This window comes from Amaranthus tricolor, chromosome 6 (assembly GCF_026212465.1).
Source record: "Amaranthus tricolor cultivar Red isolate AtriRed21 chromosome 6, ASM2621246v1, whole genome shotgun sequence".
NCBI classification, from domain to species: domain Eukaryota; kingdom Viridiplantae; phylum Streptophyta; class Magnoliopsida; order Caryophyllales; family Amaranthaceae; genus Amaranthus; species Amaranthus tricolor.
In genome coordinates, this window is record NC_080052.1 from 32,005,176 (window position 1) to 32,023,336 (window position 18,161).

The following is an 18,161-nucleotide window of genomic DNA, read 5'->3' on the forward strand; positions in this document are numbered from 1 at the left end:
TATATATATATATGAGAACAACATATTAATTTTGTTTCATATTGGTAACTTTTTTATGAGTTGTATTATATAACTATAGTAATAGTCATCCTTAACTTATTATTTCCGAACAAAGTTAAAATTCAGGGAAAAAAATAGCATAAAAACGATGCATAGTCAACTAAATTAAATATAATAGGATATAATTATCCATTTAAAAAGCCTAAAAAAATTTGGAAAAGTAAAAGATCGAGTGAGTAATGTAAAAGGTATCATGAAGTATTATGTGACTAATTATGTAGTCCTTGCTTACCAAGTTCCACTAATTAATTTATTAATAAAACTATCTAGCTATCATCTCATTTTGTTAATTCCCTTCAAGAATATTATATTATTATATTACTTAATCCGATATTATAAGCTAAGCATCACATTATATTTTATATATATATATAACAAGATGAGATGAGATGTGAGATGATATGAGGATTATGAATTAGTTATTTCATTCATTTCTTCTAAGAATAAAATAAGAATAATAAAAAATGTCAAGGGCGTATGAAGATTATTCTCCAGGGCCAGGAATTAGAGGAAGCTTAATTTGCGAGGATTATCTGATATTGAAGCCAGAAGAAGGTAGCTGTAAAGATGTTTTTAGGCTTCTTTTGCGTGATGATACAAGAAATAAATTGATAGTTACTCCATCAGAATTCCAACAGGAACTCATAAGATTTAATTATAGATGGCTTCTCTTTGTTTCTGCTCTCATGCTTAAATGGTTCCGATTCATCAAGACGCCATTGGCCTTCCTTGGTAATTTTCTGGAATTCTCCATCAATCTAATTTATGATAATCATGGATTGCTTAACCTCTTTCTCAACTTCATCAAAGGTATATATGTACGCTTTCTTAATTTGCATTTTACTTTTTCTACCATCTTTTTAAATTCCTTTACTATCTAACAATTTATTATGTAGATCCATCAGTAATTTTTTTTATTTAAATAAATTCTTTAACGAAAGAAGCTTAGTTAATTAATACATATATCCTTTTTATGATTCAAACAAATTAATTATATAATTCACATTTTAGCATTGTCATTACCGATTCATAAATAAAGAAAAATTCAAATCATTAGTCATATAATTACTCACTCATACAATGAAATACTCTGTTTTTTTATTAGTATTGTAATAATGATCCGGTCTAGACATGATTCCCATTCACATTCATGAGTTAACGTATATAATTATTTCAATTTGGATTTTTTGTCAACTAAGGAAAATTTCCTTAATTAATTAGCTCACCTTCTTTTAAACTTTATAAACTTTTATTTCATTAAAGTCTTACTTATCAAACCGACAATCTCATCTCCTCAAGTAAAGAGGGATACGCACAGTTAAAAACCCATCAGCTATTATCTAGTGTTCAGTAAGAGTCGAATTCTAAACCTTCTCTTACATGTAGATGCTCTATCCATTAAGCTACAATTGTTAGCTTTTAAACTAACTAATATATAAATATATATATGGCATTATACAATTGATATTGAAAATTTAGGAATAACGACCTAACATACATATTTTTTTTCACTTTTTTTTGCATATACTGTTACTGTATCTAACAACAAAATTATCGAAAATCTTTAATTAAAAAGCTAGTCTCTTGAAAGATTGTCTCTTTGAGACTTTCCGTATTCTTAATGTCTATTTACATTATTCTTAATGTTTACATTTCATATTCTTAATGGCTACTTTCAATATCTTAAATGTCTACTTATATTAATCTTAATGTCTGCTTGCAATATTTTAAAAAATGTATAATGGACCAGCCCATTTAAAATGGTCTCTCAAAGAGACCATTTCTCACAAGAATTTGTGTTAATTAAAAGATCATTAAATTAAGATACACTAATACTATCCAAATGTTTTATTCTTTCTCCACAGATTTTCTTTTTTTTTTTGTTAATAATAAAATGAATAAAATATTAATTGTGCCAATAAAATTTAAGAATCAATTAGGTTCGAATGCTATTATTAGTCGTTGTCACATATTAAACCGAGTCTGATCCGAGTTTATAGTTTTGCAAAATCGTGAAAAAGAATCAAATGATTCATTCTTAAGACGTACGGCAAATTTTCATGAACTCACGATGATTAGCAAAAATGATTATTAGAAGACGAGATAACTTCTAAGGTTAATTGTCAATGTATTTATTAGAAAACATATAATTATAAAAAAGATTAAACCAGCCACATAAAATTGGGTGGCATGTGCTTTGTTGCCTATTGTGCTCTTTCTGATTCACAATCAGATTGAAATTGTTGATAGCATAAAAATAAGGAATATTGTTTGGAAGAAAGGAAGATGAATAAAAAGAAGAAATTTTCTTTTCTATTGGTAAAAGGAAAACGATAAAGGAAAAAAGAAATTTCAATTTATATAAATTGAATTTTTTGTTCTATATCCCAAAACCTACTTTAATTAAATAATATTACTAAAAAACGTTTTGCATGTAATACATAATTTTAAATGGACAGGAAATGTGCATATTCCAAATAAATCAAGTGAGACATACAGATCAATGGTAGGACTTCTAGATGGGAGAGTTGATTTCGACCCAAAAATCCAATTGGGACATGTCAATTATGAGGCTTCTCTCTCTTGGATGGCTTCTAAGTTGTCATATGAAAATTCAGCCTACATCAAAACTATTGTTGAAAATCGTTGGAAGGTTTTTTTTTTTTCCTTTATACTTGTGTTTTGTAATGGTTCCGTTTTAGTTTATTTGTTATATACTATATTTTAATCAAAATTATGAGAACATCTAATCAAAGTGTAATAAATTTTTTTTGATATAACACATTTTATTTCATATATTTAATTTGATTTAACATGTTTTTATAGAATTTTAGTTACTTTGAATTCGCCTCCAAGTATTTTTTCTAATCAAGAGAGAAAATATCAAAGAGATTAAATGAAATACTTATAACTACTGTTCTCTTGTCAGGGTATACAAAAAATCATTATGTATTTTGTAACAAAAAAATTAAGATGCAAGTAAATGTGTTGAAAGCTCCTTTAAGATACTTTTATTTTAAACAGTTGTTTTTAGATTTAGAAGAAGGATATGAGCGAATTGCACCACTCTAACAATTTATGTGTCCTTATAATTGTTATTTATATTTCATTGGTTTATGTTATTAGTCTTGCTGCTTGCTACCCTTGATCGCCTTGTCTTGCCCATGGCTATTGCCTTGTTCTTGGTCATCATTTTTTAATTGTAGTTCTTTTTCGAGTCAAGGATCTTATGGGGGTCACAATCTCCTTTAATAAAACTATGGGTATGATAATGATGATTAATAATTACTTTTTACATAAATACCTCATAACTGATCCTATCATTATTCAATCTGCTAATTAATTTGTCCTAACAAGCTAATTTTTGCAAATATAATGAATTAAATTATTGGTTATTTGTTAATATTATATACCTTCTCACAACGGTAACTTTTGTTTCTATTTGTTTAACAGATGAAGGTGTTAGGAACATATGATTTCCGAAATGGTGAGCATTACGTTTGTCTTTTTTTTATTTATGTATTGTGATGATTTTTATTAATACGAGAACTATATACAAGCAGATTACAATTTAAGAATTTCACAATTTTAATCAAATTTCAAAGACTAAATTATATCTCACGAAAGCTTGAGACTTTAAAATTCTATATTTAAATTATAAAATTCAGTAAATATAATAAGTTGATCGATCGGATAGTAATTAAAAAAATAAATATTGGGATTAATTTTAAGGGCGATTAATAATATATAATGTTGCATTGAATGTCATGTGTTGCAGAATTTGAAGGAAACAACTCGACACATGCGATCATGTTACACAACATGAGTAAAGACAAAGACATAACTGTAGTGGCATTTAGAGGCACAAAACCCTTTGATGCAGATGATTGGTGTGTAGACCTTGATATCTCTTGGTATGACTTAGCTCAAGTTGGAAGAGTTCATAGAGGCTTCATCAAGGCATTGGGACTCCATAGAACTAATAAAAATGTCATTGGATTCCCTAAAGAGATTGAAATGGGCCATAAAAGCCCAAATTTTGCATATTACAAAATTAGACAGGCCCTAAAACACATTATTGTGCAGAATAAGGATGCAAAGTTTATATTGGCAGGACATAGTCTTGGAGGGGCTTTGGCAATATTGTTTGCAAGTGTATTAATATTACATGAAGAAAGGAAATTGCTTGATAGATTAGAGGGTGTTTATACCTTTGGACAACCAAGGGTTGGAGATGAGGAATTCGGGGAGTTTATGAAACACAATCTGGAGGCTTATAATGTCAAATATCTTAGATTTGTGTATTGCAATGATATTGTTCCTCGTCTTCCCTACGATGACAACACTCTCCTCTTTAAACATTTTGGACGTTGTCTATATTACGATAGTTTCTACAATGGAAAGGTACGTACTTTTTTTCCCCTCTATTTAATTATTTATGCATTTATTTCGACTTTTTTTTTTTTTTTAATAAGCTGAACCTTTTTATACTCTTTTAATTTATAGTAGTATTTCTTTATTTAAAAACTGAACTTAAATTTATTGGATTTATTAAAAATGACATATATGAGAACACATCAAATACTTAATTATGAGAGAGTTGCAATGCTGTGTTTTATTTGGTGTAGGAAATGGAAGAGGAACCCAATAAGAACTACTTCTCTTTGTTATGGATGATGCCTAAGTACCTGAATGCAGGATGGGAACTACTTAGAGGTTTTATACTTCCATATATGAAATGGGGTGGCCCAAATTACAAGGAAGGCTGGTGTCAACATATGTATCGACTTATTGGGCTTTTATGTCCCGGCCTTTCGGCTCACGGTCCACAAGACTACACTAACTTAACTCGGTTGCCCCACTTCTCTCTTTCTCGTGATCACCATAAGAGGAAATTATAGTCGGCTAGTCTTTTGAAAGACTATTTCATATATTTCATTAATTATTTTTAAAAAAATTGAATGGGTTTGTCTATGAAAGTTAGTCTCTTTGAGACATCGTCTTTCATGAGAATTAGTGCAAATTAGCTTCTATTTGAAGGAATTTTATTTTTAATGCGTCTTTACTCTTTACAAGTTCGTGTCAAAACATTTGAATGTTCCAATTTTTATTTTATTTTATTTTTTTGGAAAATTTTCAATATAATAATAGCCAAATAGTAATACTGCTAATGCCTAATTGTGGAAGTCCTTTCATAAGTCATTCAAAAGATTACGTACCATTTCTATTGCTACCAACTAATGCGAAATAATATTGTTAATTTTTTTGGATATTGTCTGATTATGCAAGTTATATGAAATGAATATTTTGCTGGGTTTAGTGAAAATATTAATGATCTTAAAATGAAATTGTGTTGGGTCATATGATTTAGACATCAAGATGGGTTTTATTAATTAATAGTTGAACCATCTAAAAATTACTAGTACGGACACTTAGAATTGGCTTACAAGTCTAACTCCACCTAATCAGAATAAATTTGCATTGGATAAAAACAAACAATAAATGTAAAGTTCAATTTGAAAAACATGCAATCTGAAATTCATCTAAAAAGACTTGATAATTCTATTTATCCATAAATTATTAGACTAAGTTTAACTTATATATTACATTTATCAATTATTCTAAAGGATAAAATACTACATAATAATATAGAAATATACAAATGTTTGACTTGTGCCTTAGATGTGCTAATCAAGCAGTGCATGAAATTCAATGAGATATTTACAGGAAAGCAAGCATTGGATAGGGCCGGGTTAGCTAGCTAGCACAAGGCACAAGCATAGTGTTGTGCTCAACAATCTTCTACCAACATTCTAAATCAATTGTATGAGTTAAGAGCATAAAGCACCATATTATGAGGCATTAATCAACTTAAAATTTTGGTTGTATGACATATTATTAAAAGTCAATTTGACAATAATTAAAATTACTGGTTTGAATATTTCAACTACTTTTAAAATTCAGCTAGAATATATCTTGTTAGGTATGAAGAAAGATTTATTCTGCATTCAGACTACTAGTACAAAGAACTCTTGTATAAGACGGTCTGTTAAAAGAATATATATAACTTAAATCATGTGGCCTCAATTATTGTCAAAAGTCTTTCTCTGTAAATGCTCAAACTATTGCAATCTATTTTAACGTATCTTTACGGAAATAAAAACAACCCCTAATTTTTGAATGACTTTAAATACAAAGCATGCATGTGCCACAAATTTATGAATTTAACCTTTAGGATGTCCCCTATTTACTATAGGCACGTTTGCATTAACTGAAGTTTGTAAGCGCATTTCACGCTTAAGACACACATACCCATTTCATATTTGCAATAGACTAATATTTACATTTATTGATTTCATGTGCTTCTTCCCTTTAAACTATATACTATTATTCCTCCCAATAATACTTTTTATCGCGACTAAAATGTTACAATTACTACTTTCATTTTGCCGATCACAACATTTTACTTAGATGATAATTATCCTCTAACATATATTTATATTCAGTGTATTTCATTCATACGACTATGATCAGAGTCTACGAATGAATGAATACGGTAACTCATATCCATAAAGGAGAGTGCGATCAAAAAATTCCTAGACTCGAGAAAAATCCACGTATCTATCCTCTGATAAAACCTAAGTAGTCAAAAACATATAAATATATAAAATACATATAAATAAATAAAAATAACTAGGTAAAAACGAAAAAAAGAATGCTATGTTAATAGGTAACGGCAAAACAAAAACACCAATTGATAAGCAAAAGAATATTGTCTTAGATTTATTAACAAAAACGTGAGTGACTAAATGCACATTTAGTTAACATTTTGTTGGATCTCCAAGATTTTAGGAAATTGGTTAAATCTTGGAGGTTTTTGTTTATCGGTTTAAAGTTTGATCCAATAATTTATGTAACATAATCCCCACATTTATGGGTTGAGCAATTCTCAATAGTATTATTAGTTTGGTTTTGAATTTAAATATCTTTCTATGCTATAAGATAGGTTAGTTGTATTTTGAGTTCCTATAGGTAGTAAGTACAAAATACTGGAAATATAATGCAAATACAATTAAAACAAACCGATTTGTATTTCCCTTGTGTAGATGGCAATAAAACTCCTTGCTCTGTAAATCACCAAATGGACACTATGAAGATAAGGTTGCGACAATCAAAGAAGTCGCTCGGAAACTTGATATGAGTAGAAGGCGTTTATGCACTTTCCTATTGTGATATTTCTCCCACAAAGGTGTTTGGGATGATAAAATGAAATTCACAATGAGATACAATCTACACAACAAAATCCTAACACAAGGAAATTGCAATAGTAAATACAAGTGTTGTAGTGAATTATAAACTTTGATGATATTAAGAGTTAATTACTCTCTCAATATTATCTCATGAAAGAAAGTGTCATGGTATGACTCATTTAATTTACTTATTTATTTAAGTTATAAATGTCATATTACCTTAATACCATTTGACCTTTTGTATTGACCTTGACTTTTGGTCAACGGGCTTTTTCTGAATTTTCCAATCTCCTTAATTGGCCCATGAGCTAGTAAACCCCAAATACCCTAACTTTCCCTGGGAGGTAACCTCCAGATTGACCAAACTCCCATTTTGATAACTACCCTTCATTTCTCATTTCATGGTTCCCCTTCTTTAGTGCTAATAACTGCCCACTATCACCCATGATAATCAACCTCCTCTCAGAAATAGCTTCTTTTCCACCACTATAAATAGAGACAATCATTAGAAATGAAAGGATCATCTGAGAATAACCCTCTTAATATCCTTACTCATACTCCATTTCATTAGCCTACCAAAATACAAGCAGTATCAAGCCCGACATCTTTGTATCTGCATTCAATCTATAATCGTTTATTCAATAATCTCACATCTCCGTTCTAACTTGAGCGTCGGAGGGGTTTTCCGGGAGATCACCCCCCGGACAAGGCTAACGTGTTGTATTGCAGGGATTCAAGTCGCTTCCTTCCATGAATCGCCGTTCCTGATAACGCTTCCACTCACGGTATTTCAAGTGTTTTCCACTTCCTTGTTTCAATACCGAAACAGGAAGAATAAGAATAAGAGTATTCTTAAGAGAGAAATCATAAATGATATGAAATTAGGATTGAATGTCTCTTGGCATGCAACCTCTATTTATAGAGCTATGCATCAAATAATACCTCTTTTTGAAACAAAAGTGTTTCACCAAGCAAAGCTTATGAATCAAAGTAATGTTTCATCAAGCAAAGCTTACGAATCAAAATAATATTTTACCAAGCAAAGCTTACGAATTAAAGTAATGTTTCATCGAGCAAAGCTTATGAATCAAAGTAATGATTCATCAAATTCTTTGAGGCACTTAATTGGAGTTATAATATATTTATTTAATCCCACTACTATACTAAGTATGTAGTATAAACAAATCTAGCTTTGTATACTCTAAATGTTCAACAAAAAATTGAGTCGTGCATTTAAAATTTGAAATGGATAATCGACTACTAAAAAGTATTAAAATTTAAAACTACATCAATTAGTACACACCCATGATCAAGAGTTCAAATAACCAACAATCAAATTTGTTGAAGACCAACATGCATCAACTAATTAAAATTTTTAGGTGAAAATTAAGGTATTTGTACTTAAACCTCGATAAAATGATTTAAAAAAAGAAAACTCTATATTCACCCATTTAGAAAGTTTTCGGTATTCTAAAGAACTTTCATTTTTACTCAAACGAACTTATTTTTGTGAGTATTCGTTTATATTCTTATTCACTGACTTTTATTGAATGTGACAATTCAATAGTTCATTTTTTTAAAAATAAGTCATGTAAATATAATGTGATTTGATTTAATTTTTATTGGTCTTATATTTTTAAGAAGTCAAAAAAATAAAAATTCAATTTAAAAATTATACTCTTATATTTCACTTATGTTTAGAAGAATTTTTTTATTATTTTTTAAAATAATACAAAATTAATGAGATAAATAAATAAGCAGAAATAAAAATCGAAAGATATAAAGGGGAGGGAAGTTTGAAATTTGATAATAAATACAAGGCATATGTAGAACATAATTGAACGATTCCCTAGCATAGTAGCTACTAGCTAGCTAGGTTGATGATTTGAAGATGAAACAAGTGAGGGATTGGATGATTGGATCATATCATAATCATAATCATAAATGGTAAGAGATGGTTAACAATTAAAACAACACATACCATATTACCATACTTGTCGGTGACAAAATGGTGGGAGCAGAAAACTTTATATACTTTAAAAGGTTTAATCAGAAAATAAAGGCCTCAAAATTGGTTATTGTAAACATATTTCTTAAATTTAGACTATGATGTTCCATTTCTTACTCAAGTAAAATAAAATAGCAGTAATTGAAAGAGAGCAGTTACTACATACATGATAAGGAATATTAACAATTTAATGTGAATTCCAATTTAAAATCTTATTTGCAAAAGATAATATTTATTTTGATTGAAATAAAATACTTAATGATTTTCAAGATATTAGAAACGCTCTAAACTAGGGAGTACGTGCAATACATTTGGATTGATGTCAATAAATTTTTATTTTTTCATTTATTTATGGGGTAACAATAGGAGTAATTACTCTCTTTCATTCATACAGAATACAGATACTCCCACAATACAGTATAAAGTACTCTATAATTAGGTCTGATTTGTAATTTGTAAATTGTATCACCAGCTAACTCAAACTCTTACTTTTACTCTGCTCTTCTTCTGAATCTTCTGATGACTTCAAATGGAGGTTTATGCTTCACAAGTTACATCTCGTCTCATACACCTACCTACTCTTCCTTATGTGCACTTGTCATTTCTCATTGACAACGCTCTAAAATTTTAAACATACTCTCAATCTCCCTTATTTCTTTTTATATACTTGGTTGGTTTTATATTAGTTACGACATTAAAACATATGATACTATTTATTCATCACTTTTAATTTGTGATTAATTTTTAATTTATAAGTTAAAACATAGTCAAGTGAGATCTTGTTTGATTCGTCTTATTGCAAAGATTATTAATATCAAATTTTTATAATTTTTTATCATAGCTAATTAGAGATATTAAGGATTAAATTAAAGTATTGGACTACGTGATAAAACAAATGTTGGAAGTATTATAAAACGGAGAAAGTACTTCATTTTATGAGTTTTACTCTCTATATTAATGATCTCTTTTATTTTTAAATATCCTATTATTTTTATTCATTATATTTAATTTTTAAAATTTTTATGTTAAAAACAAATGAGGCAAAATAGTTGGATGGATGAGACATTGAGACTATATAAGAAATTAACATGCTTACTAAAAAACTTTTTTTTTTTGATTTTACTAGACAACTATTTACACAAAAGTTAATTGCTTAATTGCTTAACTTTTGATTCTCCAATATGTAAACTAATAAAGTAAAAAAAACTATTTCGTCATATATTCAATTTGAATTATTTATCATTTTGAATTGTTGCATTGATTTTGTATCATTAATTTGCATATTTTAAACACGAATTCTAATGAATTGTTCCTTTTAGAAGATCGCCAATATTTTAAAATACACCCATTAATTTATTTATTGTCATACATAAGTTATAATTATATTTTAAGTTCATCGATATAACTCAATCTTTCTTTTGTTTATTATCAAATATCTATTTTATTTCTGAATTAAACCAATCTATTTTTTATTTGATATTAATACAATTGATAAAGTAATACATAATAAATATAGTGGATCATATAGGTGATGGCCGATGGGAGTGTGAAACAAGGTTAGAAGATAGTCAAAGTAAGAGAAGTAGAATGTAAAGACACACAAAAGTTTATGTAAAGTAAAAAGAGTGGACACCTCTAAGTTAGTCTTGATTACCAAAAAAGAGGATGAGCATAGAATAGGGTATTTATTATTAGGAGTATTATGGTAAAAATAGTCAAAGATGCCACTTTAATATAAACTTTTATGTAGGCAAACCAATGTTATTAGTAACAGTTTGTGATCTTAAATTAATCAAATGGCGATCCACATAAATTGATAAGGTCTTTATGTCGGAGCTGGACCGACCCTTCATCATAATCCAATCTTATACCAAGTTCCCTTATCTAATCTCTTTCTATTTTTGTGATAATTGACTTTATATTATCCAATCTATACTTTCAAAAAGTTTTATCTCTTATTTTCTTTTTTTCACTATCTTACTAATTATTTTTAATGTATATATTTTATTTTTTAAGACATATATGATTTTTTTTTTTTGTCGACATATATTTTTTTTCAATAGTGAAAATAATGTAGGACTTATAGAGAGCATAATCCACTTTAAATGAACCTCATTACATTTTTTGTTAATTGTTTTATATATTATGCTTTAATTTCATGTTCTTGTAGATATTGATTCCCTTAAATTTGTTTTCAATCTCAAAATCCCAATCAAGGCAATCTATCATTTATCTTAGGAGTTCAAGAATGCATTTTTCTTGCTTGAAATCTACATTACAACATTTATAACATATTAATACTGAATTAGTAGAAAGTGAGATGAATTAAAAAAAGCAAAAATTATCGTGAATGATACAATCTGTTGTTAATTTTTCCTACAATAATATCAACTATTGATTAACCATGAATAATACTAACTTAGAGGATATTTTCCTAGAATAATACCAACTATAGTTTATTAACTAATTTACCAATTTTTTTGACTTATAATCACCTATAGTTTAATTTTTAACATGTTAGGGATTTTCTAAGAAAACACCCCTTTAAGTTGGTATTATTATTATAGGAAAATTAATAAAATATTGTATTATCTAGGTAATTTTTCCTTAAAAAAAATAATGAAAAACCAATAAACACAATGCAAGTTGTTTAATTTGGAAACCTTTATATTTTTTAGTAAAATTTGCAAAGAAACACCTTTTAAAACCCCTTTTTTGTAAAGAAATACCTTTTATAATTTTTTTCGTAAAAAAACACCTTTTAAGAGACTTTTTTTTTAAAAAAACACCTTAAATCAGTTTCCGGTGACTTTTGTCAACTTTCCGGCGTTGACTATGCCAGTGAACGCCGGAAAGTTGACAAAAATCACCGGAAACTGATTTAAGGTGTTTTTTTTTAAAAAAAGTCTCTTAAAAGGTGTTTTTTTACGAAAAAAATTATAAAAGGTGTTTCTTTACAAAAAAGGGGTTTTAAAAGATGTTTCTTTTAAATAATAAAAAAAAAAATTAAAAAAAATTATTATTTTTTTTATTTTTGTTTTTATTATTATTATTATTATTATTATTATTATTATTATTATTATTATTATTATTATTATTATTATTATTAATTTTTTTCAAAAAAAAAATATTTTTTATATAATAATAAATAAAAATTTTTTCAAAAAATAATATTAATAATAAAAATAAAAACAAAAATTTTAAAAAAAGTTAAAAAAAATTAATAATAATAAAAAAAAAATAAAAAGTATAAAAAATATAAAATAACAATAATAATAATTAAAAAAATAATAAGAATAATAATAAAATTAAAATTAAAATTAAAATTAAAAATTTTTTTTTTTAAAAAAAAGAATTATAATAATAATAATAATAATAATAATAATAATAATAATAAAAAAAAAAAAAAAAAAAAAAAAAAATAATAATAATAATAATAATAATAATAATAATAATAATAATAATAATAAAAATAATAATAATAATAATAATAATAATAATAATAATAAAAATAATAATAATAATAATAAATATTATTATTCTTTTTTTTAAAAATAAAAATATTTTTAAAATTTTATATTTATTTTTAATTTTATTATTATTATTATTTTTTTTTTAATTATTATTATTGTTATTTTATATTTTTTTATACTTTTTATTTTTTTTATTATTATTAATTTTTATTTTAATTTTTTTAACTATTTTTAAAATTTTGGTTTTTATTTTTATTTTTATTTTTATTATTAATATTATTTTTTAAAAAAATTTTTATTTTTATTATTATATAAAAAAAATTTTTTAAAAAAAATTTTAAAAAAATTAACAATAATAATAATAATAATAAAAACGAAATAAAAAAAATAATAATTTTTAAAAAAATTTTTTTTGTAAAAAAACACCTTTTAAAATTTTTTTTGTTAAAAAACACCTTTTAAGAGACTTTTTTAAAAAAAAACACCTTAAATCAGTTGCCGGTGACTTTTGTCAACTTTCCGGCGTTGACTGGCATAATCAACGCCGGAAAGTTGACAAAAGTCACCGGAAACTGATTTAAGGTGTTTTTTTAAATAAATAGTCTCTTAAAAGGTGTTTTTTTACAAAAAATATTATAAAAGGTGTTTCTTTACAAAAAAGGGGTTTTAAAAGGTGTTTCTTTGCAAATTTTCCTATTTTTTATGCTTCTATTGTTGATGTATATTTCAAGTCTCACATTGAAGTAATTCAAATATAAATTAATTAGTATGAGCCCTTTTAAAAAATGCTTAAAAATATTTTCGTATACTCAGAAAAGAGTAATTAAAAAACATTAAAAAAGAAAATTTGATATTGAAAATAGAAGCAATACAAATCGTATACACAATAGAAAGAGATAGAATGACTGGACACTAAGCTGACATGCTCCGATCAGGCATCGCATCAGCTGATCAGCACATCGTTAGCTAGCTAAGTAGCTAGTTTGGTATGCCTTAGCTTTTTGTGTGAGTGTAAGTGATATCGCATATCCATTCCTCCCTTATGGGTAGGGTTGTCACTAGGGGTGCGCAAACAAACCCTATTCGAATTCGGATTACCTGGCATCCGGTTTTTACAATCGAACAATTCGGATTGGGTATCAGATTTTTTAAGCGGGTATTGGATTCGGATCCGGTTCACATTTTTTGGAAATCGGGTATCCGGTATCCAGTTTTATTTATTTATTTATTTATTTTTACATTTTCATAAATAAAATAGTGATGGTATTTATTAAGTTAACCTTGGTTGAATCTTAATATTATTTTTCTCCCGCAGATATAATTATTTTTTATAATTGTTCTTACTTAAACTAATGTGTAATAATATTATTCTTTAATTTTCTTAATTTGTCTTTTATGATTAATTTAGCTAATTATTATTAAAAAGTTAGTATTTGAATTTTATATAAAAAAATTTTTAAATAAAAATAGAGATAAACACGTATGGTTGAAAGAAAAAAGACAAAAAAAATTTTTAAAAAAAAAACATTCTAAGAAAACGAGTATTCGGTTTAAACCGGGTCGGAACCGGATCACAATTTTAGGTATCTGAAAAAGCGGTTACCTGGATCACGATCCGGTATCCGATTAGGTATCCGGTTTTAAACAACCCTAATTGTCACATTCTTTTTATTTTTAGATCCTGATCATAGTTTACAACAGGGGAATACCTGGAATATGATAATGATGCAATGCAATTTCTCTTGCCTATATTAATATTTAGGGCGGGTGGCAACAAATTATCACGCTAATTACTTCAAAGACAACCAACGTTATTAGCTACAGCCTACATGTGTTGTTTTTAAGCTAAATTCTGTATTGTAAATACTGAATGTGCTGTTACAAGAATTTGAGTATTTGGAAATTTTTAGTTCCTTATTTTCTTACGCTAGTCACATTGTTTTCACTTGTTTCTTTCTATTAATTAAACCGATTTTTATTGTATTGTGTCACCTTTTATGAGATTGTGGTATTGTGTTTCCTTACTATTTCATTACTTTTTTCCTCTATTCATCATTTTTTTAACGTTTTACCTTAATATGTGGCTTTATATATTCATTATCTTCCATTCAGAATTCCTTTGTATTTTTATTTGTTGAGTTCCCATTTATTTATTTATTTATTTTATGTGTATACTATCCTAAGGAATAAGAATTGTATATATAAGAAGAAATCTTATACTACTTTAATACGACATTTAATGTTAATTAAATGCTTTAGGAGACTAATATAATTACTGACTTTTCTAATTTCATTTAATTCTCTCACACTTATTATTTTAAAAGATTCACTTAAAAGCTTATTGAATTGAAGAAGATAAAAAGACAAATTAAAAATGCCTTATACATTAATTACTCTCACATTAATTGATTTAAAAGATTCTCTTTAAAGCTTAATATGAAATGTTAATAAAGTTAATTTGTTGATTTTTATTTACAGATTAAGAGATGTAAATGTCATAACTCATTATTTATTATTCGATCTCTCACCCTTATGAGAATGCACCTAAAATATTTTGGGTGAAATTTAATGAAAATGGGAATTAAGTTGGAGAATAAAAACAAAAAACAAATAGATGATATAAATAAATGATTAAGATGGAGAGAGATAACAGGTATGTAAATGAGATTAAAGGAAGAAATGATAAATGAGACAAACTAAAATGAAAAGGGGTGCAAAATAAGAGGGACAAAGGGTGTAATAATTTAAATCAAATCATATTTATTACATAATTTAAAATATAATTTAATATTAGAATACAAAATTTAATTTTATATTAAAGCTAGGGCTGGCAAAAGCTGACCCGACCTGCTAACCTGATCTGAAATCGACCCGAAATTAGCGGGTTTGGGTTTAGATTTTTGACCCAATTAATTAAATGGGTCAACCCGACCTGATCTGTTTATTAAATGGGTTAGGTTCAGGTTGAATATTTAAACCCGAAAAAAACCTGTTTAACCCATTTATTAAATGGATCAATCAGGTCAGGTCGATCTATATTTAACCCATTTATTAACCCATTGAAATTTTTAATTTTTTAATAACTTAATATTTAAAAGTAATGTCATAATGTGATCCAGCCTGGCGGCAGCGTGCAACTGTGCAAGAAAGGCATTGAAAATTTGAAATTGAAATCAGAAATCCGGATCCCTACTAAACTAAACCCTAAAAGATAAAAGATAAAAGTTTTATCATAAAACCCTAAACGGCTAAACTCAGTTCCTCACTTCCTCCTCACTTCCGCCTCCTTCCTCTTCCTAAACTGTGCAACTGCGAAACTGCCGCCTCCTCCTCACTTCCTCTTCTCGCCTACACCTTCATCTTCTCTGCGAGACTGCGACCTACGGCCTCCTACACATTCTTCTCTTCTCCTTCATCTTCTCTGCGGCACCAAGGTAAGATAAAAGATAAAATTTTTCATACATCGATTTTTCTGTTTTTTTTTTTTATTTTTTTAGCTTTGGATTGTGTTCGATTTTTTTATGTTTGATTTTGATGTTTGATTTTGTGTTTGATTTTGATGTTTAATTTTTTGTGTTTTTAGATTTTATTTTATTTGTTTGATTTCATTTTTCTGTTTTGATTTTGATGTTTGATGTTCATTTGCTGGAACTGTGCTTGTTTGATATTTGAGAGTTCAATTGTTTATATTTATTTGTTGATTTGTATTCCTTTAATGTTGGTTTGTAAGTTACTATTCCTTTAATGTTGGTTTGAGAGTTCAAATGTTCATTTTCTGTTTTGATTTGTATTCCTTTAATGGCTTTGAGGGACAGCTGAATTCGTTTAATTTTGGTTTCAATTGAGATTGGGGCTTACATGTTCAAGTTGAATATGCTTGTATTTGTGATCTATTTAGTTTGTAAGTTACTGGTTAAAAGTAGACTTACATGTTCAAGTTGAATCTGCTTGTATTTCTTCTTAGGTAATGGATACTATTGAATCTAAACATGTTCAAGTTGACTCAGAAGAAGATGTGGTGGAGGTTTAAAGTAGTGATACAATAATTAAGAATGATCTTAAAAACAAAGGTAACAAAACAATTCATATATCTGGCAAGAATTTTAAACGACAACGTAGACTTACATCTGGTGTATGGGTGAACTTTGAATTTGTGGATGAAACTGATGAAGATGGAAATTTCGTGATGCTGGTCAAATGATATTGGAGAATTGTAAAATTTGTAAAATTGTAAAATTTGTTTTGTAAATTTAATTCGTTATCCGGTACTTTCTTTAATGGCTAGAGATATTCTTGCCATTCCTATATCTACCGTGGCTTCCGAATCTGCCTTTAGCATTGGTGGTCGGGTACTTGATTGCTATCGAAGTGCTTTGAAGCCAAATATTGTCCAAGCTATTGTTTGTCTAAAGGATTGGACATTTGAAGGAGGTAATTTTCTATACACTAATATGTCTAAGTTAATAATGGTTTTGGTTAGTTGCTTTTATTGGTGTTAATATTTTTGTTTGTTAATGAAGCAAAAATGGAATCACAATTGGATGAGCTTTGTGGGATGGTAATGAAGATTAAAGTTGTTGAAGAAGAAGAAGACATATCTTACCCTAGTCCAAGTCCATGTCCATGTCAAAGTTCCGATCAACATGAATTCAGCTCAAAAGCAACTTCCTCGACCACCATATTTTAGATTGTGATGATTTGTAGAAACTAGAAACTAATTATGATACTTTTGTTTTTGGCTTGTCAACTTAACAATTTGTTGTGCTATTTTCCTTGTTTGTGGACTCTTGAAGACTTTTAAGTTTTAACTAGGAAGTATAGACTGTTATGGAGCCATCTAGCAAGATAGTATTATCTTGTTATGGATATGATGAATGTCGAATGATGATAGATTGATAGTTGAACTTTGAAGCATGTTTAATTTTATTATGAAATGTGAATATAATATTTGGGTCAAATGGGTCAAATGACCTGAAATATATGGGTTTAATGACCCATTTAATTAGCAGGTTTAATGGGTCATTAGCAGGTTGACCCGACCTGCTACAGATCAGGTCGGGGTTTCAATTTTTGACCCATTTAATTAAATGGGTCAGGTTCAGGTGAAGGGTCTAGTGACCCATTTATATATGACCCGAACCTGAAAATGACCCAACCCGACCTGTTTGACACCCCTAATTAAAGCGCTCTCTTATGTGTTTTACAGTATTTTTTAAAGCATAATTCGAATTTTAAGACTCCTATTTATTAATATGAATATGACAAAAAGTACATCTTAAAATTTAATCCGTTGAGATAAATCTAATAAAATCTTATATAAAAATATTTTATCTTTTATGTACATGCTTGAAAAACTATACTTTAATTTCA

The 18,161-nt window shown here is 27.5% G+C and overlaps 1 protein-coding gene across 2 annotated transcripts; it reads left to right on the plus strand.

The window, feature by feature from the left end:
* The first annotated feature begins 469 nt into the window (after positions 1 to 469).
* LOC130815153 (triacylglycerol lipase OBL1) lies at positions 470 to 5,116 on the plus strand. Of its 2 annotated transcripts, none has more exons than XM_057681519.1 (5): positions 470 to 870; positions 2,520 to 2,713; positions 3,514 to 3,547; positions 3,839 to 4,464; positions 4,689 to 5,116. In XM_057681519.1, the coding sequence occupies exons 1-5, from the start codon at positions 525 to 527 to the stop codon at positions 4,959 to 4,961; spliced, it is 1,473 nt and encodes a 490-aa protein (XP_057537502.1). In that variant the 5' UTR covers positions 470 to 524; the 3' UTR covers positions 4,962 to 5,116. The 2 variants fall into 2 exon arrangements, with proteins under 2 accessions (XP_057537502.1, XP_057537503.1); XM_057681520.1 differs by having other exon boundaries at positions 470 to 792.
* The last annotated feature ends 13,045 nt before the right edge of the window (positions 5,117 to 18,161 follow it).

Coding starts and splice junctions, on each gene's coding strand:
- LOC130815153 (XM_057681519.1), top strand. CDS start 525: ATGTCAAGGGCGTATGAAGATTATTCTCCAGGGCCAGGAATTAGAGGA. Junction 871..2,519: donor CTTTCTCAACTTCATCAAAG/GTATATATGTAC, acceptor TTAAATGGACAG/GAAATGTGCATATTCCAAAT. Junction 2,714..3,513: donor TTGTTGAAAATCGTTGGAAG/GTTTTTTTTTTT, acceptor TTTGTTTAACAG/ATGAAGGTGTTAGGAACATA.